The following is a 25,564-nucleotide window of genomic DNA, read 5'->3' on the forward strand; positions in this document are numbered from 1 at the left end:
CCATCAATGGGAGCAATAAGAACAAATATTTCACAGAATCAAGAAAGATGTGTGCCTGAAACACCTTTGGCTGCATCATGACTCAGTTCAGTGATTGATTGAATTTTAATGGTCACCTGTCAACTGCACAGCTGTTTGAACTGATATGGTTTCAAAATATCATTTCTTTTCCTAAAAAAGAACTTAAAGCATTTGTTAATTTGTTTTAATTATAGTCTTCAGACTTATGTCATGAACTGAATATATTGTACAGACAATAGGATTCATGAAAGCACCAGGTGACCTTAATGAATTTCTTTGTGAAAAAAACTTGGTAAAAACTTCTCCTGAAAGTGTTAACCTGCTACCGATAGTAGTGATCATCACAGTGATGACTAGAGAGACAGAATACTGCTTCTCAGTGGATGCTATAATTGGTGAAAACAGTCATGCGAAATACTATTAATAATGGCAGAGTTTGTATGCTCATGATGTGCTCTCTTGAAAAAGAACTGTTAACTCATCCAAATTTAAATGAAATGGTCATAGCCCATTTTACTGCGCACATGAGGAGACAAGTTCTTTTCACCTATGAATAAGTGAATTAAGGTAAGCAAAACATGGGTTATTAGGTGATAGGAAGCAATTTCCCTTTGTAACTACCTAAGAAGGGGGGTTAACATGTTTTCCCAGCAACATCACATTTTCCAGCACTTTACCACAACAAACCATATTAAAAAATCTGCATTTTGGTGACATCTTTAACATTGTGTATTGCATGAACCGGCAACAGCTATGCCGCAGTGGATACACCGGTTCCCGTGAGATCACCAAAGTTAAGCACTGGATGGGTGACCATCCAGCCGCCATGCGCTGTTGCCATTTTTCGGGGTGCACTCAGCCTTGTGATGCCAATTGAGGAGCTACTCTACTGAATAGTAGCGGCTCCAGTCAAAGAAAGCCATCATAACAACCAGGAGAGTGGTGTGCTGATCACATGCCCCTCCTATCCACATCGTCAACTGAGGATGACACGTCGGTTGGATGGTCCCGATGGGCCACTTGTGGCCTGAAGACGGAGTGCTTTATTGCATAAATCATTTACATATTTTCATAATATACACATGTAAATATAATAACCAACAATTACAGTAATGTCTGTTAGTTCCTCTAACAGTTAAATCAGCATGGCAGTTGCTCAGTTTGTATCTATCACCAAATCACAGAACAAGACCCATGACCTCATGCGAACATCTTTGTTTAATCTTGCAACATACAAAACATTAAATATCTCAAATTTAGAATTAAAAAGATGAAAAATATTAAGCATACAGTGAAGCTAACATTCATTGCATTGAAGATATCCCCAAAATGTGTCTTTTAGTATGATTTGTTGTGATAAAGTGTTGGACTGATCTGTAGCATAGACAGAGGCCTAAGTTAGTTCCGAATGTTAAATGTCACAGCCTTCCCCAGTATGGAAACCTAGAGCTGTGCCTGTGCAGCATAAATACAGAGTCAGTTAATTGTTCCATAAAACATTCTACCTGACTTCCCTCACACAACTGGACAGTTATTCTCCAGTGTGCATACATTCAATGTAATCTTGCCACCTATCTGACATTTGTTCTATACCTGTCAAGGATATGACTGAGTCAGTCATATACTGCAATAAAATATTGTTAAGTAACTGTTGGTGCTTCATTCATCATGACACATAGGCTGTACTACTGCCATTGAATTCATGACTTTGTATAATCTGACTAACATTTTCACAGGTGCTATGTTAAGCTATTGGCTGATTCAAAGTTATTATGAGTATATGTTGGGTTCATCAGCTAATAACTGCTTTCAAAGGTTTTAGAACAAACAGAAAATCCTTACTTTTGTTATTGTCTTGGCAAATATCTTAAAAGGAAAATATAATATTTCAAACTCTATTGTTGTAGAATATGTGTTAGACTTCACATCATACCCTATAAACCAGTAAGATCCAATATAATTATGTTTCTGACTTTTCTAAATAAATTAACAAACAGCAAATTTATTAGTGCTTTATTGATATAGTACGGAAATTTATAGCAAAACATTAATAATTTGGAAGTAAAGAACACCACTCATGAGACAGCAGGAACATTGAGTTATTAACAGTCATGCTCCAAAGAGAATGAAAACTTGTTAGATAGTGGAAGAAATCCTTTGATGGGTTAGGGTACAAATGCACAAGCATGGGCATGCAAGGGGGTGCCTCCCCCCTTCCCCCTAACCCACACACACAAACACACATGTGCCCCTACATTGTGCCGGCACCATACACAGAATTGTATGCCGAGACAGCTCAGTGTAGGGGCAGAGGTGTAGTGAGTACACATGGTCTGTGTGTGTGTGTGTGTGTGTGTGTGTGTGTGTGTGTGTGTGTGTGTGTGTGTGTGTGTGTGTGTGTGTGTTTGTGTATGTGAATGCTAGGTTGTCAAATGATTTCTTCTGAAAACTAGCAATTTTCCAATCTGTTCTGTCTGAGCCTGTCAGCCTCTCAACACTTTTACAATTTAGTGAGTGGTCTCATTTATTCCTAAGTTATTTACTTGGTGCTTAATTGTTTTTACAGTGCAGTTTATCCATAATAATGTTGAAGAAATAGCTCATAATGTTGAAGAAATAGCACTTAGATGTAAGAATACTGAAAACAAATATATTCATCTTGTCAGCAGCCAAGTATATCAAATATATCAGTATTTTTTACAAATAAGTCAGCTGTTCATAGAGAAGACCAATAGGTAAAATATTATATTTGTTTCTAACCTATTACTAAACTTTCCTGTTAATTGTATGTGACAAAAACATGCTCATCTTCCTACTGTCAAAAGTGTCATCATCTTGTTTCAACTTTAATCTTTTATTACTGGTTGAATAAGTCGGGAATATTGCTTGCTGAGTCACATTTAGCGTCATAAAAAACATAAAAACTAGCTGAAATTTTTATTTTATTGTCAGCTAATGAGAGTACATTTAATGAGATTCTAGTCCAAGTAACTGAAAACTACTCACCTGGAACCTAGCTTTAGAATAACATGAAACTGAAATATTGTGATTACATTTGTAATTTTCTCACTGAGAATGATATTCAGGTATAGTACTTTCTGTTTTTACTTAATGACAGTTGCAGAAGAAAGCCATTTGTTGGAAGAAGAGAATCCAAGGTACAGAGGTGGTCATATCCCTTCAAGAGTCTTCAAGATGTTGGATGAAAGTGGTATAAAAAATTAAATTTAGTATTAGCTTTCAGGCAGATGAAAACCGGTGATGGAAGTAAATATACCTCCTCTTTCAGCACAAGCTTCTGCAGACAGTAGATGGCGGACTTGTTGGTCTTTAACACTGTATTACAATGTATTTATATTGCAGCTAATAGAAATTTCTTTTGGGGAATGGTTTTTGGTAAACATTTCAGGCTCTTTGCATATTTATACATCATATTTTCATGAGCTACTGCTGAAAACATTTAATTTTGCTGTTTCCTTTAGTGGACGAGGACTCTTTTCTGCACAATGAATCAGATCCCAGATACAGAGGGCCAGCAATTCCCTCGCGTGCTTTTCGTATACTTCAAAGCATGACTGATGGAGCAAGTGGTTCAGACTTTGGTGAGGGGACATGATAGATGGTGTTTGCTGGAAATCCCTGCATGTGTTTTCATAGTTATGAGAGACAAATGTTTCAAGTGTGACATTCCCATGCATGAATCCATGCATAGTAAAAACAAGTAATAAAAAAGTAGTAAAGTGAGGTAATGAGAAAGTTGATATGGTAGTATTCTCCTTTCTAATGGAATGTTGGTGCAGTGCGTTAGAGAAAACTATTAAAAATTGAGGGGGCTTAAATAAAATTGTTTCAGAAAACCCTTACCACACGAAAACTCTGCAACAATGAAACCTTGAAATATAATTGTAACGATGCAAATTGTGTAACATTTTTGATTTATCTGGAAAACATGAATATGACACAGCACAAAAAAATCATTATATAAACACTGTATTTCAGTTCTATCTTAAAATGACAACTGGAAGTCCAGCTCAGAATATTCAGTGACCAACAGAAAAAATTACACACCTAGAAGAAACTGTCCAAAACACACACACACACAAACATCTATGGTTGTTATATTAATGGTCAAAATTCCCTTGAACTGAGGGACTATGAGCATCTGTTTGCACTGTTGTCACAAGCCAATTTTGTAACTAGCCCAACAGTTTTAATAAAGCCTGTACAAAGCTTTAAGCAATTAATCAGTATATCAAAAGATCATGGAGAAACCTCATTGATGGGTTACTCAGAACTATGAGCTTCTGTATGGTTTGCTTAAAGACCCAGAGATGAATTGTAAAAATGTCATGTATCTCGAATATTCCAGTATCGTGATGGAGTAATGGTGGGTCCATTGTGTATTCCAGGTCACTTACACATGTCATATGGTTCCAGTTGATCTGGTTTGATCACAACAAGTGACATTGTCATATTGTGTTGTGACTTATGTACCTAGCTCCAAAATACAGGCATTGAGCCAATTCCAAAGTCCAATGCCAGACTGTAACACTGGTAATCAGCCATAAAAAAGATTACAAGTTCTCTACACATATATTAGGATGCAGATGGCTGCATTTGGATTGACAATGTGCCACATCATTTTTGGAATTTGTACTGAATTATGGTATTCAGATATGATTGGTTTCAAGATACAAGAAATTTCTTCTTCCAGTACTGTGAAATAATAAATCAACATTAACCCTGACAACATGGCATTGGCATTCATTCAGTATGATTTCAAGCCACTATTTGCAGTCATTCAGAGAGCCTCCAAGGCACCAACACAACATGGAAATCCAGCGTCATCATGTTTTCTTTCCAATGCTACATCATACACACCTTTCAACTAGGCCATTCTTTCTAAAACATCTCCATAGCTTTATAGACTTCTTGCCTTATGTAAAGCATTTTCATAATGTGGCCAATGTTTGAAACACACTGGCAAAATACATGGCAGATAAATTTATGTGTTATTTCTGAGCCTTCGTTGATTTTTGTGATGTCAACATCCAGTTGTATCTGTCAACAGGAAACTAATTGGAGTGGGGATACAACTTCTATACAGCTCATAGTCTCCAAATGATGTTGATTTGTACTTGCATCCATACTAGAAAGAGTGCTTCACACTAATCACTTGAAACAAATGGTAAACCAACATTACCTGCTCCATTTTACGTTTTAGGTGATATTTTTAACAATTTTAATGCAGTCATAAACATCTCATCAGAAGCAGTTTCATTTAAAATTGGCACCGAGCATTTCTGGCAATATATGAAGGCTGATAACACCAAATGCCTAAGTTATCAAGACTTATAAGCAACTAGTAAAGAAAACACAAGGGTTTCTTTAGTTTTTGAGTCAATCAGTTCTTTCTCAAAGTTGAAAAAGTTGATGGACAAGACATTAATGCTCCTGTTTGAGCATATACTATACCACTGGGGAAAAATAAAGGCAGCATTTGGAGAGCTAACAAAATTGCCCACAGGAAAGCAACAGTGAGAAGGATAGAGAGAGGAGAATGATATAGACAGATGGAGAAGAAATTTGTTGAAAAGGTTGTAGGAAGGAGGGGGCATAGAGAAAGAGAAAGCAGAGAATGTGACACAGTCATAAGAATATTAATGGGGAGGGAGTAATGTAAAACTAATTAGGAAAAGAGAGAAGTTTAATTATGAAAGTAAAAGGGTTATAATTACATTGAAATTAACTGACATTAGAAGTGAAATTTTATGATGAACATTGTCTAATATTTCACTCATTTCTGCTCCCATTCAGTTGTCTTTTACTTAATTTAATCTTTAGGATTCCCTGTACTGTTGGTGTCCCTTCTCATTTCAGTTTCTGTAACTGCTTGTACTTACATATTTTCTGGTTTCCCTTCAAAACGAATAAATCTTTCATTTATTTAATGAGATAAATTTGGAATTTTCATTTTTCCATTATCATTCCTGCTACTTTATTCACTAACTCTGATTCATTATCTTCCATTTCTCTCCAGCATGATAACATCACATCACCAAAGAGAGGTGGGGAAGTGGATGAGATACTATATTTACATTCAGAAGTAGCAGGTTTAATTTTCCACTGCTGCCTTCTCCTCTCATCCTTTCCTAATTGAAGCATATAACCTATTAGGTGTTAGGACATGAAACCCTAGTTTCCTTTCCTCCTTTCATTACCTAAAAATTCTAAATGCTCTAGTTCACATACAGCAACAAAACAGAGTACATGTTTGTCCTGTCACTTTTTCAGCTTTTTATACAGAATTGGGTGATTCTGAGTTCAAATAAAATTCAATGCCATGAAAGTGTTGTATGCACTTCTTATCGGGCTTGGCTATAAAATAACAGGACTACTGCTGTAAAACACTTTATTTCAAACACATACATATTTATTTATTTATTGTCACTGTCAATATACTCCCCTCCTTTATCTCTACAATGTACCATGCACATTTTCCGTTGATGGAAACAGTACTGGAAGTCTTCCTCTGTGAGCTACTTGATGGCACATGCCAGTTTTTCTTTCCCTGGTTCAGTGGACTGAAATGTTATTCCATTTTAGGCAGATGTAACCTTTGGGAATAGATAAAAGTCACATGGTGCTAGGTCAGGTGAAAGAGATGGGCTGTCTAATACTGGGATGCTGTACTTGCTAGAAACCTCTAACTATACAATGCAGTATGAGCAAGTGTGTTGTCTTGGTAAGAGTCCATGACTTGATTCTTCCATAATTCAAGTCCTTTTTTCCTTATTTTCTCATGGAGTTGAGCAAGAACCTCAAAATAGTAATGTTGATTAATAGCTTGACCTTCAGGAACCCAGTGTAGTTACACAATACCTTGAATATTGAATTTAGATTTGCTCTTTCAGTCTTTCTCTGCTCTTAGTGAAGCCAGGCCCCTCTAGTGCATGTATTGACACTTATTTTATTGATCATAAGTGAAAAACCAAGTTTGCCACACGTTATCTCTCTTTCCAAGAAATTAGGATCATTTTCAGTGGTAATTAAAGTGTCAGTACAAACATTTTCATTAGCTCCTTTTTGTCCAATCTTGACAATTTTGTCATGGTAAATTGGCTATATAAAATTTGCCTTATGCATTCATTGTCAATTCCTACTGTTTTAGCAATCAATCAAATACTCAGCTGATGGTCAGCTTGATCAGATTACCTACTTTTGAGATATTTTCATCTGTTTCTGTTGTTGAAGGGCGTCCTGGGTGTGAGTCTCCTTCAGCGTCTTCTTGGCCGCCTTTAAAATGCTTGAGCCTATCAAAAACCCGCATACAGGATAAACAGTCTTTGCCATACACTTCTTTTAGCAAACAATAGGTTTTAGTGGCAGTTTTTCCAAATTCCATGTGAAACTTCATGAGAATTTGTTGCTCTACTATTAGCTTATCATTTTTCTGACAAAACAAAATAATAAGACGGCCCCGGCCACACTGGTTTATTTACAGACACCAAAGACACTGCATTCAACTGAGGAGGCCTCACAGCTATCGGTCATTCATATTTGGCACATTTGTACTTATTCTGTGAAAGAATCAGTCCTATTATTTTATAGCCACACTTCACATGATTCCATCCACAAGGCAATCAGTTTTCCAGGAAACATATTTTCAAATGGATAAAAAATTCTACGAACAATTACATCGTAATTTTATTGTTTGAATACAGCACTGTTCTCAACCAATTACTGAGCTATATTAAAAAAAAAAAAAAAAAAAGAAAAAAAGAAAAGAAAAAATGTGTAGCATTTACCCAGCAACAAAACCTAGGGATCAATGACCTTGATGTTTGGTCCCCTCCCCCAAATCAACCAACCAGCCAGAACCTAGAAGTTACACAGACTTTTACTGTCTTGAATTGAAGAAGCGATAATGTTTTGGAAGAAAACTATAGTTATGACTCAGGCCTCAGTTTAAAAAAAAAAAGAAGGAAAACAATGTACAAGTTGAAACTTTGTATAATGGGTGTAGGGATCTCATATGAAAGTATGCCTCAAGATGATATGCATCCTCTCCATGCATCCCTTTTCACCGTATCAATTAAGTCTCTGTGAAAACTTGTAAATGCTTTTGCTTTTGGATGCTTGTATTTCTGTAAAGTCAAAACCAGTTTTGTTTTTCCTTATTTTTTAGGAACTAAAGTAATGTTCGAGCTTCTCATTGTATTGTTAATATTCTCTTAAACAAACAAAACACTTAACACTGTGATCTATCTGATGAAGTAACAGTTTACAAAACATGAAAACACCACATATTTAGATGTACTGTAATTGTCATAAAACGCAAGGAATTTATAGCAATGCTAGGGCTTTACTCAGAGAACATCTTTACTTTATTTTCTGTTAACTACTAACAAAATATGCCACCTTAGGAAGATATAACTGCAGAATTTGCATGTGTTAGTGCTAATTTCCTGATTTAAAGTTGCAATAAAAATTATTTTGTTTCATTAGTTTTGGATTATGCATGGCAATGTACATCATTAGCTGCAACTGTACTAACCTATGCTGCATAACCATGTTTTGTGTACTTTCTTAGTTTTCACGTTTTCTTGAGAAGGCAATGAGTATTCTGTCAATGAGTGTTCTGTCTCATGAAACCTAGTACCAAATATCTGGATTAACATTTTAGACCATGATTTTGCATCTTTTTGTATGAGTGCTAAAAGGGACAGCAGAACTTTTAAGTTGCCTCTGCTTCCAAAAAGTATCTTTTTATTAATCAGATGAAGTTTTTGAGATTAGGTTTTTGAGAAAAGTATCTGATCATAGGTTTGAACTTTGTTTATACTAAGTATACTAGGGACAGTCAAGTTTAAGGTGTGTGGAAGTTCTGGCTGATAATAGTCAAAATTTATTATCATTGTTCATGACAGGAAATATAACCATTTATCACAGAAGACTATAAACTTGAGTGTACAATGGAGCTTGCGCCTGAAGGTAAAATTAAACTTGAATACTTAACAGATGTATGCAGATGCAAATAAAAAAGAGAGAAAAGAATTCAAAATTGTAAAATATGTTCAGCACCAGGTTTCACTTTAGACATTCTACATTGTATGTGTTGTGCTGTATGTTACAATATTATTTTCTCTCATTCATTTGATTAGGCCACTTCATCTGAGCTTCACTTATGAAAATAAAGCTGTCATTATTATCTTTGGCTGTATATAATTATGATTTTTAGCCAGTAATGGGCACCATCAGCTTAACATAGAGTATCATTTAGTTATCATCAGCACAATATATAGAATCTACTTTTTAATAATATTTTTCCATGAGCTTTCTGTCAGTCATTTGCTGTTATGCAGTTTCCACTGTGTTCTGTATCTGCAGTATCTTCTGTTGTGTGCACTGTTGAATTACAGTGTTAAATTTTATGTAAGAACAAAATTAAGTTTTCAAAGTTAGCATTTTTCAGCAAATAATGCTCATTCATATTACAGTAAATACTACAGGAAACTAAAAGACTACAAAAGGACAGTTTTCAAATACTTATTCCAACAATTCAGTAACTGCCTTGGACTGCATGTAAATGTTATACTACTTTCTAGATAGGTGATGCATATGCAACATATCTGTCTACAGTTCCTCCTGCTCCAGCCCCATCTCGAGGACCTCCACAAAGGCCAGCCAGTGTACAGCCAGCTACAGGTACATAGTCAATATTTACTGTCAAATATTTTTTCCAGACCTCCATGTAAAGGTAGCAGTGTGGAAAGTATTGTGACAAGTGCGATGAAAGCAATTATTTGTAATTATGTAAGATATTTTATAAAGTAACCTGAAGTTTACTTAACATAAATCTGCTTTGTATTGGATAGTGAAAATATACTTGCTTTTAAACAACTGATCATATAAGTAAAGTCAACCATTCATCTTACAGACAGACAGTTCATTGTTGACCTTTGTAGCACAGTCTCTGAATTTCACAGTGCTAGACCCATACAACTTGTCTGGTGCATGTGTGTGTGTGTGTGTGTGTGTGTGTGTGTGTGTGTGTTTTTATGACTGACCTCCCCCAACTCTCTCTCTCTCTCTCTCTCTCTCTCTCTCTCTCACACACACACACACACACACACACACACACAAATAGCCTTTACATACACAGCTCCAGTCACTCAATACTACCTACTCACCACTATTTTCAAGCTCCAAGAATATATCACGCAAAAAGATGAACTGTGGGGAGACGCATACTCAACAAGAGAAAATGTACCACATAACATGCCAGCTGATATTATTATTGTACCAGTTCTATTTGTTGTGTGCAATTTAGGATTCTGTTGTACATTTAATGTTGATATTTGTGTTGGTGATGGCAATTTTGCCTTTTTGATGCTTGATATGGATAATGTAAAAGAAGCTCGACACATATTACACTAAAAATGAGAATGATTGGGTTGCATATACAGTTTATTAATTTTATGAGTGAGAGTCAGAAGCTGTGGTTGTGGCACTATGAACATGCACCAGCTCTGCCAGTTGTTCAGAGACAGAGAATATGGAATGAGATAGGGACAAAATGTAAGCAGACAACATCTGCCACACTGTTTAAAAATTTATCATGTGCCTGTCTATTTAGGTGTTCACCAGTCTCTTGTAACAAAGTGTTACTCACAGCTTAGGAGTTGGTTTCCGAATGAAACCTGCATGCTAAGTGTAATACATACCACATCACATGCATCACTGCAGAGTGGAAATTTTGCTCTGAAGAAAAGATAAAATGTTAAAGTGTTGCAGTTGAACAATATTCATTAGAAGAATGAAAGGGAACAGGGATAAGAATAATTATAAAGGGCACCTGCCTTTTTCAGTGACTGATGAAGTATACTGTAAACGTAACATGTCACTTTTTCTCTCATTTGCTAGCAAAAAAAATGGTAATGATTTTGGTTTTTTAATGGCTGATCCACAGAGTAAGACCTCATGAGTGATAGAGAGATAATAGCATGAGCTTCATCACTTTAATTTTTGAGGAGAAAATCATCATATTCCTCAGTCGTATGATAAAGACCAGCATATCTCTGTGCTCTTCAAAGAGTATGTACTCTTGTTTGTGTGATCCCTGAGATAGTTTTTATGGTTTTGGAACATGAAGTTATTTATTGTTTATTATGAGATAATTTACCAGTAGACAAACTACAGCAAAAAGACATTTTCACTTACTCGTAGGCAGCAACTGCCTGCTGTCAATTGCTAGCCATTTAATTTGAGGCAGTAGCTTTGTTGGAGAGTGAGCATGCCCATCATTGTGATGGATGGATTTGTTTGGTAACTCATACAAATGGATTGTCATCAGATGTTGCACATGTCATCAGAGTGATAGATAAGTGCAGGATCAACAGGAAGTTTGGTATCAGTGCTTTTGATAGCAGACTGGTTGTTGATGTTTGGTGAATGAACATTCCATAGGTTCAGATTCTTTATTAGCAGTTGACCATGTGTTGTGGAATAGACTTTACATTAATGATATGATACAGTATTGATTAATGTTCACATTGCATGCATAAATCATTTATCCTATCTTTACTGGTTGCACCAAATTCTAATAGTAATCTTAAAATTCAATTTTTACACTAATAGTATTCAAGAATTCTCTTAAATTGTAGAGTGGATTGTTTATTAACCTGTTATACAACTTACTTTTAAAATGATTGGGATGTGTACTGAATTCTGACTGTGGAAATTTATTAAAAAGTTGCAAATAGTTCACTCTGTGAGAGTTGTGTGCTGTTTTGTGCAAGCACTGGGCTTTTCAATTTAGCAAACACTGCTGCCACCAAAGATAGCAGCTGTGGGTAATAAAGTGACAATGACAGTATTTGCCTTTCACTGTAACAGATTGTAAGAGAAGAGGCCACAGTCCAGTAAATCTGTCATCAGTTCATCTCTTAGTAACAACCAATGAATAGCTGAACCATCTGGAAGAAGGTCCTTAATATGAGGTACAGATGCCACCACTCCACATATATGACTCTGCTTCCCACCTGTCACAAGGCACAGAGGTTAGCACTGATGTGATAACACCACCACTGAATATAAGGAGGAGGAGGAGGAGATTAGTGTTTAACGTCCCGTCGACAACGAGGTCATTAGAGACGGAGCGCAAGCTCGGGTGAGGAAAGGATGGGGAAGGAAATCGGCCGTGCCCTTTCAAAGGAACCATCCCGGCATTTGCCTGAAGCGATTTAGGGAAATCACGGAAAACCTAAATCAGGATGGCCGGAGACGGGATTGAACCGTCGTCCTCCCGAATGCAAGTCCAGTGTGCACTGAATATATGAAACATGGGAAAAAGTCACCTGGTCTGGTGGGTTGTGGGAACAAGTACGTCATAATCCACATGTTATGATGCACCCACCTTGACAACAGCATACTATTCAGGCAGGTAGTGGAGGTATTCCTGTGCTGGGAATGTTTAAGTGGGATGAAATGAGGTCGGCTCATATGTCAGCCATTGTCTCTTACCAGTAAACAATTCTGGAAGCTACTTGCGATTTGTACCACCAACAAGTCAATGAATCAGTCCATCAGTCTGAAATTGTGTAAGAACTCTCTGAAAAACACTCACTGAACATGAGTGTAGTGCCCCTCTGCCCCAGCCACCACACCCCTTCCTCCCCAAGGTCATCTGATCTCATTCCAATGAAGCACATTTTTCCCCTCTCCTGTGCAAAACTCTTCACCCCAGAGTAGTACTTGCACCCTACTACTCAATTATTTGCTAGCTGTAGTCCAATCTTTGTCTTTCCTTACAAATTTTGCCATCTAAAGCTCCTTCAAGTGCCATGGAAATTATTCCCTGATGTCTGAACGTGTCCTGTTATCCCGTTCTGTCATCTTGTCAGCAGTTTATGTTCCTTTCTTTGGAGATCCTATGGAGGACTTCCTCAATTCTTATCAGTTCCTAATTTTCAGCATATTTCTGTAGCATAGCATCTCAAACACAGCAATTCTCTTCTGTTCTGGAGTTCCCTTAGTCTATGATTCACTACTATAGAATTCTGTGCTCAAAATGTATTTACTCAAGAATTTCTCCCTCAAACTAAGGCCTACCTTTGATTCTAGTAGACTCTTTTTGGCCAGGAGTGCCCTCTTTGCCTGTACTACTCTGTTTTTATGTTCTTCATCCATCATGTGTTATTTTGCTTCCAAGGTAACAGAATTCCTTTACTCTGTCTACTCTGTGGTATCCAATTATGACGTTAATTTTCACCTAGTATCATTTATATGACTCCACATAACTTTTGTCTTGCTTTGATTTACTCTTAATCCACAATGTGTACCCATTAGACTGCTCATTCCATTCAGCAAGTCTGCAGTTCCTATTCTTTTTCACTGAGGATACCAATATCATCAGTGATATCATTGATATCCTTTCACCAACTCTTAAACCTTTCTTCTACTTCTGTCATTGCTTGTTTGATGTACAAATTGAAAAGTCTGAGCACTTCATTCTTTGTATTCCATTCTTATTATTCCCTCTTGTTCCTTGTACATTTGTGTATTACCTGTCTTTCCATATTACTTATTCCTATTTTTCTCACACTTTTAAACATCTTGCACCCTTTTACATTGTTGAACACTTTTTCTAGGTTAACAAATCCAATGAATGTGTCTTGGTTTTTCTTTATTATCAAGCATAGCAGCAGAACTGACTCTCTGGTGACTTTATCTTTCTTAAAACCAAAGTGATAAACATTTAGCAGCTCCTGGATTTTCTTGTCCATTCTTCTGTATATTACTGTTGTCAATAATCTGGATACATGAGACAGTACACCGACTGTACAATAGTTTTTATACTTGCCAGCCCTTGCTGGTTGTGTGCATGATATTTTCCTGAAAGTCTTTTGATAGGTTTCTAATTTTGTAGTAATTTTGTTGCCAGTTCTGCTGATGATTTTAGAAATTTTAAAGGAATGTTGTCTATCTGCCCTGTCTTATTGATCACAAATCTTCCAGAGCTCCATTGATCTTTGACTATAATACTGGATTGCCCATGTCTTCCATATCAGTTCCCATCTCTACCATACCATCAGTCAAATCCTCATTCTCATTAAGGCCTTATACTCTTTCCACTTATCCACTCCCTTCTCTGCATTTAACAATGGAATTTCCATTGCATTTTTAATATTGATGCTCTTGCTTTTTATTTCACCAAAGTTTGTTTCAGCTTTCCTATACATTGCATCTGTCTTTCTGATGACTATTTCTTTTTCAATATCTTCACATTTTTCCTACATCCATTTTGCCTTGTCTTCCCTGCACTTCCTATTTATATCATTCCTAAATAACTTACATTGCTGCTTTCACAGGTGGCTATGCATCTGATTGGGTAGGATAAGATTGGAACAGGACTAGAGTAGGACATGCTGGGCAGGTGAATTGCGCAGTTTATGCTCTTGGATCTTTGTTGGGGCATGATCATGATGGTAAAGGATTATTAGTGAGAGTGGAACAGCATAGCAATGGACCAGGATGTTGTGTAGTTAGTATTGGTGGAGGAATACCACTTTAAAAGGACTGGAGAAGGATTGTGAGTAGGTTGTCCCTATTTTCTGATTGAGATAATAGGCAGTTGAAGCCCTTGTGAAAGTCGTGATTCATTTGCTCCAGTCTGGGATTATATTGGGCGATTGGGGGCTGGAGTGGTGGGGGGGGGGGGGGGTTGCTCCTTTGCAGCCAGTTCTTGGGGATGGTGGGAGAATTAGGGATGTGTGATCACGTGGTGAGGAATATCTGTTTGCGGACTAGTTTTGGGGGATAGCGCCTGTCCATGAAGGCCCTTGTGACACCTTCAGAATAGTGGACAAGGAAATTTTGATCACTGCAGATATGCTGTCTACAAATAACCAGGAGATGATGATGATGAAGTCCCATACTCCTTGACAAAGCATAGGGGAACGATGCAGAAGACACGCACCGCCGTACTAGGCAAGGTCCTAGTGGAGGTGGTTAGCCGTTGCTTTCCTCCGACTGTAATGGGGATGAATGATGATAATGAAGACGACACAAGAACACCCAGTCATCTTGAGGCAGGGAAAATCCCTGACCCCGCCAGGAATTGAACCCGGTATCCCGTGCTTGGGAAGTGAGAATGCTACCGCGAAACCACGAGCTGCGAACAACCAGGATATATGGGAGTGAATTTTTGGTGTGAAGGTGATGACAGCTGTCAAATTGCAGGTACTGTTGGTGGCTGGTGGGCTTGATATAAGCAGAGATTTGGAACTATGGATGGGGCCATCACAGAGGTGAAGGTCAGTATCCAGGAAGGTGACAAATTGGCTGAGGAGACCAGGTGAAGCAAATGGGGAAAAAGGCGTTGAGCCTTTCGAGTAATGAGTGTGCAGTGTCTTAGCCCTGGGACTAGATCATGAAGTGGAATTAACATGAACCAGCAAGGGGTTTGGAGTTTTGGGATCCTAGGAAGTTTTCTTGTAGGTGACCCATAAACAGTTTGGCATAGGAAGGTGCCATCCAAGTGTTCATGGCTGAGCCACAGATTTGTTTACATATCTTTCCCTCACAGGAGAAGTAGTTATGTGTGAGGATATAACTGGTTAGATGTGTGAGAAATGGGGTAGTGGGTTTGGAGTTGGAAGGACATTGTGAGAAGTAGTGCTTGATGGCAGCTGGGCCATTGGAATGTGGAACATTGATGTGTAGGAGATGGCATGCGCTGTGATGAGTATGAATCTAAGTAGAAATGGGATGGTTTGTATCTTTAATAAGCGATACTCAGCAGATGAATTTAGGCAAGATGAACTGGTAATTGAGCTGGATGCAACTTGATGCATATCCGTCATATTTCTATGAAGGACATCATTTTAGTGTTATATTCCTATTGATCTAAAAATTATTGTCTACATCTACATCTACATCTACATCCATACTCCACAAGCCATCCAACGGTGTATGGCAGAGGGTACTTAGAGTACCTCTATCGCTTCTCCCTTCTATTCCAGTCTTGTATTGTTCGTGGAAAGAAAGATTGTTGGTAAGCGTCTGTGTGGACTCTGATCTCTCTGATTTTATCCTCATGGTCTCTTCGCAAGATGTACAAAGTAGGGAGCAATATACTGCTTGACATCTCAGTGAAGGTATGTTCTCGAAACTTCAAGAAAAGCCCGTACTGAGCTACGGAGCGTCTCTCTTGCAGAGTCTTCCACTGGAGTTTATCTATCATCTCCATAATGCTTTCGTGATTACTAAATGATCCCATAACGAAGCACGCCGCTCTCCATTGGATCTTCTCTATCTCTTCTATCAACCCTATCTGGTGCAGATCCCACACCAGTGAGCAGTATTCAAGCAGTGGGTGAACAAGTGTACTGTAACATACTTCCTTTGTTTTCGGACTGCATCTCCTTAGAATTCCTCCAATGAATCTTAGTCTTTTTTGAAACCCATGCCAATTCCTACAGTGCAAAGTAAGTTTTTGACATCCACTTTACCGATGATTAATTTTATATGGTCATTCCATTTTAAATCACTTGTAATGCCTACTCCCAGATAATTTATGGAATTAACTGCTTCCAGGTGCTGACCTGCAATATTGTAGCTAAATGATACAGGATCTTTCTTTCTATGTATTCGCAGCACATTACACTTATCTACATTGACACTCAATTGCCATTCTGTGCACCATGCGTCAATTCGTTGCATATCCTCCTGCATTTCAGTACAATTTTCCATTGTTACAACCTCTCAATATACTACAGCATCATCCACAAAAAGCCTCGGTGAACTTCTGATGTTATCCGCAAGGTCATTTATGTATAATGTGAATAGCAACAGTCCTATGACACTCCCCTGTGGCACACCTGAAATCACTCTTACTTCAGAAGACTTCTCACCACTGAGAATGACATGCTTCATTCTGTTATCTAGGAGTACTTCAATACAATCACACAATTGATCTGATAGTCCAAATGCTCTTACTTTGTTCATTAAATGACTGTGGGGAACTGTATTAAATGCCTTTCGGAAGTCAAGAAGCATGGCATCTACCTGAGAACTTGTGTCTGTGGCCCTCTGAGTCTCGTGGACGAATAGCATGAGCTGGGTTTCACACAATCGTCTTTTTTGAAACCCATGCCAATTCCTACATTGCAAAGTAAGTTTTTGACATACTTCCCATTCTCAAACTACATGGATTGCAAATGTACATCAATAAATAAACCACAATTCACATTTTAACCAAATGTGAATCTAATATAAACGAAAAAATTGAAAAAAGAAGACTCTAGAAATTTTAGATAATTACCATATATTTAGATTAGACAGGAAATTGGAAGAAACAGGATATGAAATGACTGTTACTGAACTGTGGGGGGTGGTTATGTAGGTCAGGTCTTGCATTTGGGAGGTTTTGCACCTGGGTTGTGCACTAATGAATGACTTGTGCAGAGCAAGGTTGAGAGCTGGATTGTGATAGGGATAAACGTATTGTATAGGTTGTCTGAGTGAAGGAATACTGCTTTGGGTGATAAGGATAAAATTCTGGATAAGCCATTCTCCATTTCACACAAGATATATTCAGAAACAAGTTGAAGGCTGTGGTTGAGCTTTTCAAGGGCCTAGTGATATTAATAATCGGAGGAGGGTACTGATTCACAGTGGTTATGAGTTGGTATTGTGACAGGGAGGGATTAGTAGTCCAAATATTTTTCCAGACTGTATGGGCAGAATATTTTCTGTCTATAAAGGCTCTGACAAGTTAATAACATCTCTCTGCTGTTGTATGTTTCTATGGGCAATGTATCAATCAGTCACATATGAGTGTTTGGCATTCCTCATTTTGGTCGATTGTTCACATCTTGGCTACAGGTAGTTCAGTAAGATGTTTTAGAGCATATAGAAAAAGTGAATGCACCTGCTAAATTGCTCTCCTGAGAAATATTAGTTGACTGCTTTCAGTTAACAAGATAAACATGTGTGGAGAATTATCCAGTGACCTACCAACACATTCATTCAATCTAAAAGAGCTGTTCCAATTTATCTTAAAAGAAAAAAAGCATGCCAAAAGACTTTCCTAAAAGTACTGTCTACGTTTTTAATGAACTCAGGGGTCAGTAGGCATTCTGTCAACACAGGAAGGCAGAGCAGGTGTTGGCAGAATAGGTCTTCAAGGGAAAAATTCAATATTATATCCCAAATAGCACAACTGCCAACAGAAGGTTTTGACTGTGAGAATGCCTACCTGACTGTAAAAGGTACGTTGAATATGGCTTTATGACATCCATAAACCAATGCATATCTGACATAAAGACTATTCTTGGCAAGCATTGGAATACAGGAATTATTTATTGTCAGGCACTTATAGCATACTAGTATATCCCAAAAAGAATCAAACTGGCTTGTACTTATTTTTTATTAATTTTATATTTTGTTCCCTGATAGTGCCTTTCAGATCTAATGATTTGCAAGTTATAATTCTCCTGATGATTTTGTATCAGCAATTCTCAAATCAAACCGACTCCCAAAAAAATCAGGAATAGTGTGTGGCAGACAGACCAGAAAATTCACTTTACTGATACACTTAAAATCCTTAGACAAATTAATAATGGGCATGTAAGAGTCAGCACTGAAAACATTGGTGAACAAAAATGTTTCACGGAAGGGAGAGTGATACACATTAGTCATATATTAAACTAACCAAAACTATTTTGAGGAGAAGAACAATGAAGAAAAGGGAAAATGTGGGGAAAAAAATCAAATGAAGAAGGAAATTCTAGCAACAGAGTAAATTTATTTCCTATGTAAGTGCTGTATAACCACAGCATATGGACATGTGTAGCATTATGAATCCAGCTGCAAGTATGTAACTGGGATGATGTGCATGTTCCTAAATTCATATCTCAGTTTGTGAAAGTATTAGTGTTTTCAATGTTGCTATGTATATGTGTATTAATAATCTTTGGAAGTTGTCCTTCACAGGTCATCATAGTTTTATTCTTTGGTTTTTCAGTTGTGTGCAATGGCTGTCTGTGATGTAAAGTGTATTTTTGTTATTCACTGATAGTATTGTGGTATTGTTGCACTTTTGTGGTTTTTTGAATAAACGTTTCATTTCAAAACAGCATTTGGTGTTTTGTCAACATAGTAGCATATGGGCGTAGTTGATAAAGTTTTCACAAAGTGCAACAGTTGTAGTGGATTTCTGTGATAACTTATGTTATAGCTGTGTAGAAGATGAGACAATGGCCAATGAAAGACAGAAAATTGAAAAACTCACTGATGAAAATTGGAAGACTTGGAGAATTATAATGAGAACTACCTTATAATGTGACGAAATCTTTGATGTCATAGATGGTGAGCTGCTTAAGCAAGAAGAAAGTGGACAAAATTCTGAAACCAGTCTTGCTAAGTGGACCAAGGCTACTGCAAAGGCAAGGAAATGGTTAAGTCTATCGCTTGACACCAGCCATTATTTTTTGTTGGAGAATGCAAGACTGCTAAAGAGATGTGGGATAAGCTACATAAAATTTATGATGTTAACTCAACCGAAAATGTCTATCTGCTTCAACACAAATTTCATAACATTTTGTGGGAAGCAACTGATGAGATACTAGCAGGGTGACCAGCATGAGAACTTCAATTTTCACCAGTTTTAACATAAAAAATCCCAGAAAGTTGCTAGATTTCTGCCTTCAATATAATATGGTGGAAGACTTAAGAATAAGCTACAACTTGCCAGCCCTGACCAATGACATCATTTCTAAGCCAAAGATAATACAGAGCAAATATATGAAAGCATAATCACCCTTCACAAACAAAGAAGTGTAGCACAGTGAATATGCACCTTAGAGTTACATCACATGAACAAAATTTGTGATCGTATACTGGTAATGCATTCTGATATGAGAAACAAAGAAATGAAACACAGAAAAGAGATGATACAGATGTAGATAATGTAAATCCATTAATGTGATACAACCTTATACAACCAAAAAGTTTCAGGAAATGAGAATCAGTGGATAAATGAAATAAAATCAATGGGACAGACGTGGAAGTAAGGGGTTTTTGTAAAACATGATATGACTATTGCAAATGGTTTGGTAATACTGGTATTGTTTTTTCCACTATTTGCAATACTGGTGTTGTGTTTTATATAGGACACCAGTATTATCAAAAATGTAAAAAGAATAAACCTATGTAAAACACTACACCAGTATTCATAATAGTGGGAAAAATGACAACTGTAACATGCATATAACAAAACAATTAAAAAATGATGCCTGAAACATTTTATAAAACATGTAAAAATGTGTAATATACCAGTACAGAATTAAGTAAACAGGTAGACAAATCCCTGTTAAAAATCTACTTATGTTTCACTAACTTAAAATTAAACATAGGTACCTTGATTAAATATACTGTTGTGCTCTGCTATCACCCCCTCATGCTCAATTATATTTTCTTGTCTTTGCTGTTTATCTTCTCTTCAGAGAATGTAGCTGAAGTTGTTCTGAAGCTTATGATGATTGTTGAGAGTACCAATGGTGGTCCCTATCTTTTGCAACAACTCTTTCGGCAGTTCACGTGAATGGCAACATTTGCCTTCCATTTTTAGTTCATGTTTTACGCACAATATATAATGCAATGGCCCAACTTTCAATTTGTTCTTTTCATTTGATTTTGTATTGTTTATAAATCTGAACACATGCTCAACATTTACATTAGAACTTGGGAGTGACAACACACTTGAGGTGATACTTGCCAGTTCATGGAAAGAATTTTCTCTTCCAGAGCTTCTATAACAGTACACTTCTACCCAAAATTTAACACAGTCATCCACTTCATCCTATTGTACATTGTGTAAACTATTCCACTGTAAGTTAGTAGCTGTTAATATGTCTTTATCATCTGTAAACAGTTTTGCTATATCAATTACAGACCGTTTTATAGTACTGAGACATTTTTCAGGCGAAATTAGGGCCAGGAAAACACTATGTAGTTGATTTACTATCCCAAAAATGGATTTAAGACAACTTGTACACATATCCTCCTTAACTTCCTGAGGGAACTTTTCAGTAGACATTTCTGTTTCAGTTTCATAACCAAGGTCTAGTTTTGGATCTGAATGATCTTATATTTTGTCCTGTATAAAATCTAATCTTTTGACTGGAAGCACAAGTCACATACATAGAGACTCAATAAACAACAATATATCATCTAGGAGTTTCGTTGGATCTTGATTTTCACTTTTAAAGTGTTTGTTTATCAGAATGAAATTTTCACTTTGCATCAGAGTGTGCACTGATGTGAAACTTCCTGGCGGATCAAAACTGTGTGCCGGAGCAAGACTTGAACTCAGGACCTTTGCCTTTTGTGAGCAAAAGTCCTGACTTTGAGTCTCGGTCCGGCACACAGTTTTGGTCTGCCAAGAAGTTTCATATCAGCACACACTCCACTGCAGAGTGAAAATTTCACTGTGGAGACTTCCTCCAGGCCGTGCCAAAGCCATGTCTCTGCAACATCCTTTCTTCCAGGAGTGCTAGTTCTGCAAGGTTTGCAGGAGCACTTCTGTGGAGTTTGGAAGCTAGGAGGCAAGGTACAGGTGGAATTAAAGCCATGAGGATGTGTTGTGAGCCATCCTTGGGTAGCTCAGATGATAAAGCACATGCTTGTGAAAGGTAACGGTCCTGAGTTCGAGTCTGTTTGTTTACCATCTGAACTTGCTTTAGTATCAGCTTGAGAGAAACAAGAAATGCTTAATTACTATGGTCTGCAAACATCTGGCATAAAATCTCTGTGGCATAACAATGCTCACTGTTTCTAGCTGTACTAAAATGAGTTTTCAACTCAAGCCACTGTTGAAGTATTTTATTCACTGATACAGAAATACACAGCCAATGAGTAACACTTACATTCACAATTTTCAAAGGCAGTTTTTGTTCATTAATTGGTCCATACAGCTGCTTCTGTATAACCTGTCTAACTGACGAATGGGAGATCAAGTTTTAGGTTTCTCTGAGTAGAAAATCTAAGTTCCTAGGAAGGAATTCTACAGTAGTGCAGGAAATTGCTTGTTGCAGAGAATGACACATGCATCTAATTAACTGCAAGTGAAATAATTCAGTTTTCTGATTGTCATTCACGCCATTTTTGATACCAATCATCATCAATGCACTGTTGGTCCCAATTGCTACTAATTTTGCAAAATTCAAACCTCCATCCTTTATAAAAGTCTTTGAGATGAGAGAGTCAGCAACACATTCATTTAGTTGTATTATCTGCAAGTAGGTTGTAGCAATGCTTTGAGTTTGTTTCTGAATTGTACATGATGGCTATACCTAATGACTTCATAAATGAATAATCATTAATTTCATCAGTCACTAAGTTGTAACCCCCACCACCAATATATTTTAACAAATATTCCACAAAATATGGTCCTGTGGCATTGAAAATGGTAGCAGAACATTTTATTCTCTTTATCTTAAGTTCTCCCACACTCCTGGTATCTGAAAAACACGATTTACAGAGTTCACACGTGTGGTCAGTTACTGTGAAAGAGCAGTGCTTTCCAGTGAATAATGAAACTTTTGTTTCAAGATTCACTGGTTTGGATGGTAATACATATGGATAACAAAAAGGTACTTCCACTTTTATGTGCTTGTTAGTGTTCATATGCTTTGTTAAATCACTAATTTAGCTGATAAATGCACTTTACAATACTTACAATAGCACTTTGCGTCATCTCCCTCCACTTTACACAACCACTTTTTGTAGTGTTCAATTTTTAGCCAATCTGCTTGAAATCTCTGCAGGTACTGTGTCTTAAACATTTCAATGAATTTATTAAAAAGTGACTATCACTAACCAGCTTCTTAAAAGTGCAAATGGAGAACTACATTCATTTTGTTATTGTCATTTCAATGTCATGATAAGCCATAGGGTAGGGAATCCAAGGAAAAATTTTGGATATTGAACAGTGATATATCAAAATACTGGTATATTGGAAACATTAACACAGTACTTGTAATAAATATCTACCATGTCAGCATTACTGATATTTTGTGGATGCTAACAAGGAATGATAATTCATTCCAACAATTTCTTCACATTTCATGTTAAACTAACTTACAATTTACTATCATTGTTTCAAAAAACTCCAAATTAGTCGCGGGAATGCTTTTAAAATGTCCAGAAATGAGGCATGTCACAAAACTAAAAATCTTATCACCAGACTGCATTAAAAAACGCTAAATCTAGTGACAAAAATGCTAAGTTGGTCACCCTGTATACAAGGCAATTCAAGCAAACTTGATTAATAACAAATTCAATTGTCATTGTTAGACAAGCTGATTGATGATGGTGACGTCTCAGCATGATTTTTGCAAACTTTGCCTGCAGAGTTCAGTAACATTTATATTGCATGGCATGTTTTACCTGCTGAAGATAAGACATGGAATACGTCACAAAAATGGTGATTAAATTATGAAGTGACAATAACTCACCACGAAGATGAAAGTGTAGCTACAGCAATGATGTCGAAAATGAAGATTAACAAACAGCAATCAAGACACCATCAGTATTCATCTGAATCTGATACATTAAAAACATCTCTTTGTAAAAGTAATTAAGACAGGAAATGCTTTCCATGTGGTAAAGCAACTCGCTTATCAGAACAGTGTAAAACAGATTGGTTTGTTTCATAAGTAAGAAAAAGGGTCAGTGGTCAAACGCAAGTACTATGACAGGCAAAAGAGAAGATTGTACTATGTTGTCAAAAGGTATAACAGCAGTGGAACATTCAGGAAGTTGTAGTTGTACAGATAGGCCTACTTCAAAAACTGAGAGAAAAGTTTTAACGGTGGGATACAACAATTTTTCTGATGTGTGGTACATCGACAGTGGTGCGACGCATCACATAACAGATCAGTGTAATTGGTACACTACATATGAACCATTTGAAACTCTGAGGGAGATGAATAGTGCCAATAATGGTGTGCAGATTGAAGCATTTGGCACAGGTCACATTGATGTACGGGTTTTCAATGGTCAAAAATGGACAGAATGTATTTGTTTATATGTTCAGATGTGCTAACAAAACTAATGTGGTTCCATTTAAAAAAACGTAGGTTTGTGTTAAAAAAACATACTTTCGTGCATTTTTGTATGGTTTGTATTAAACAATTACACTAGCCCCTCTCCTCACGTTTGGTCTGTGGAATCGGTTCGTCAGTATTTGATGTGGTTTACGAAATATATCCAGCGGTAATGTTAGGTGACTCACCCTGTATATATCCACATGGGAAAAATATATATAAAAAACAAAGATGCTGTACGTGAAAGCGCTGGTAGATAGACACAATAAAAAACACACAAACACACACACACAAATTTCAAGCTTTCATAACCCAAGGTTGCTTCATCAGGAAAGAGGGAAGGAGAGGGAAAGACGAAAGGATGTGGGTTTTAAGGGAGAGGGTAAGGAGTCATTCCAATCCCGGGAGCGGAATAACTTACCTTAGGGGGAAAAAAGGACAGGTATGTGTGTGTGTGTGTGTGTGTGTGTGTGTGTGTGTGTGTGTGTGTGTGTGTGTGTGTGTGTGTGTGTGTACTAATAATCTTTGGAAGTTGTCTTTCACAGGTCATCGTAATTTTGTTCTTTGGTTTGGCAGTTGTGTACAATGGCTGTCTGTGATGTAAAGTGTGTTTTTGTTTTACACAGACAGTATTGGGGTATTGTCATGCTTTTGTGGTTTTTCAAATAAATGTTTCACTTCAAAATGCCATTTGGTGTTTTGTCAACACAGCTGTTCATGATTTCAAAAGTTCTGAAGTATATACTTTAAAATGTAGTAAGTTACCTGTTATAGAATATTTTCAGCTGCTTACTATAACATAGGTAGAGCTTCTTTTTTTTGTGGCAGCTGTAGCTCTGCTGGATGTTGGGTGTCTGTGGAGGAATATAGCCAATTCCTTCTGATAGGCTGTAAGTCAAGCAGGTATCATATCATCAAGCAGAGTCCTGAAATAAACTCAGTGGTAGGTGTTGGTCTGTGGCAACAGGTATGTTGTACATTGTTTAGGATGGATGTAATTATGTGCCACTGTTTAATCATCAGTGCTGATTTTGCCACAGATTAAGAAATTAATGTCTTTAATCTTAATTTGCCTTAAAATAAAATAAAATGATTATCTTTTATAAATACCAGAGATACTACACATTTCATCTGTGTGCTTCTGCAGAATCTCCTCAGCCATATATTCCACCATCTGAGCAACAAGTTCAGGAGCCTAAGAAATATACTGGAGGTTGTATTCCTTCTCGTTCATTTAGGATGCTGCAGGCAATGACAGCACCCGAGAACTGTGGTAAGTAAAGTAAATTAAAACAATTAGTTTATATGTAAGTCTGCAGGGAATATGATGCAGCCTAACAATGTGGATCTTCAATTAATTTATTATGTGATAGTGTTTATGACAAATAAAATTTCTTATTATCTCTATAATCATTTTGAGTAATGTAAAT

The 25,564-nt window shown here is 37.0% G+C and overlaps 1 protein-coding gene across 1 annotated transcript in view; it reads left to right on the forward strand.

The window, feature by feature from the left end:
* The window catches only part of LOC126184504 (uncharacterized), a 747,836-nt gene that overhangs the window by 669,218 nt on the left and 53,054 nt on the right, over positions 1-25,564 (forward strand). The window contains exons 11-13 of the mRNA XM_049926899.1: positions 3,504-3,623; positions 9,664-9,729; positions 25,282-25,407. Of these exons, the coding sequence (XP_049782856.1) occupies positions 3,504-3,623; positions 9,664-9,729; positions 25,282-25,407 (312 nt within the window). The remainder of the gene's footprint in view (positions 1-3,503; positions 3,624-9,663; positions 9,730-25,281; positions 25,408-25,564) is intronic.

This window comes from Schistocerca cancellata, chromosome 1, assembly GCF_023864275.1.
Source record: "Schistocerca cancellata isolate TAMUIC-IGC-003103 chromosome 1, iqSchCanc2.1, whole genome shotgun sequence".
Lineage (NCBI taxonomy): Eukaryota > Metazoa > Arthropoda > Insecta > Orthoptera > Acrididae > Schistocerca > Schistocerca cancellata.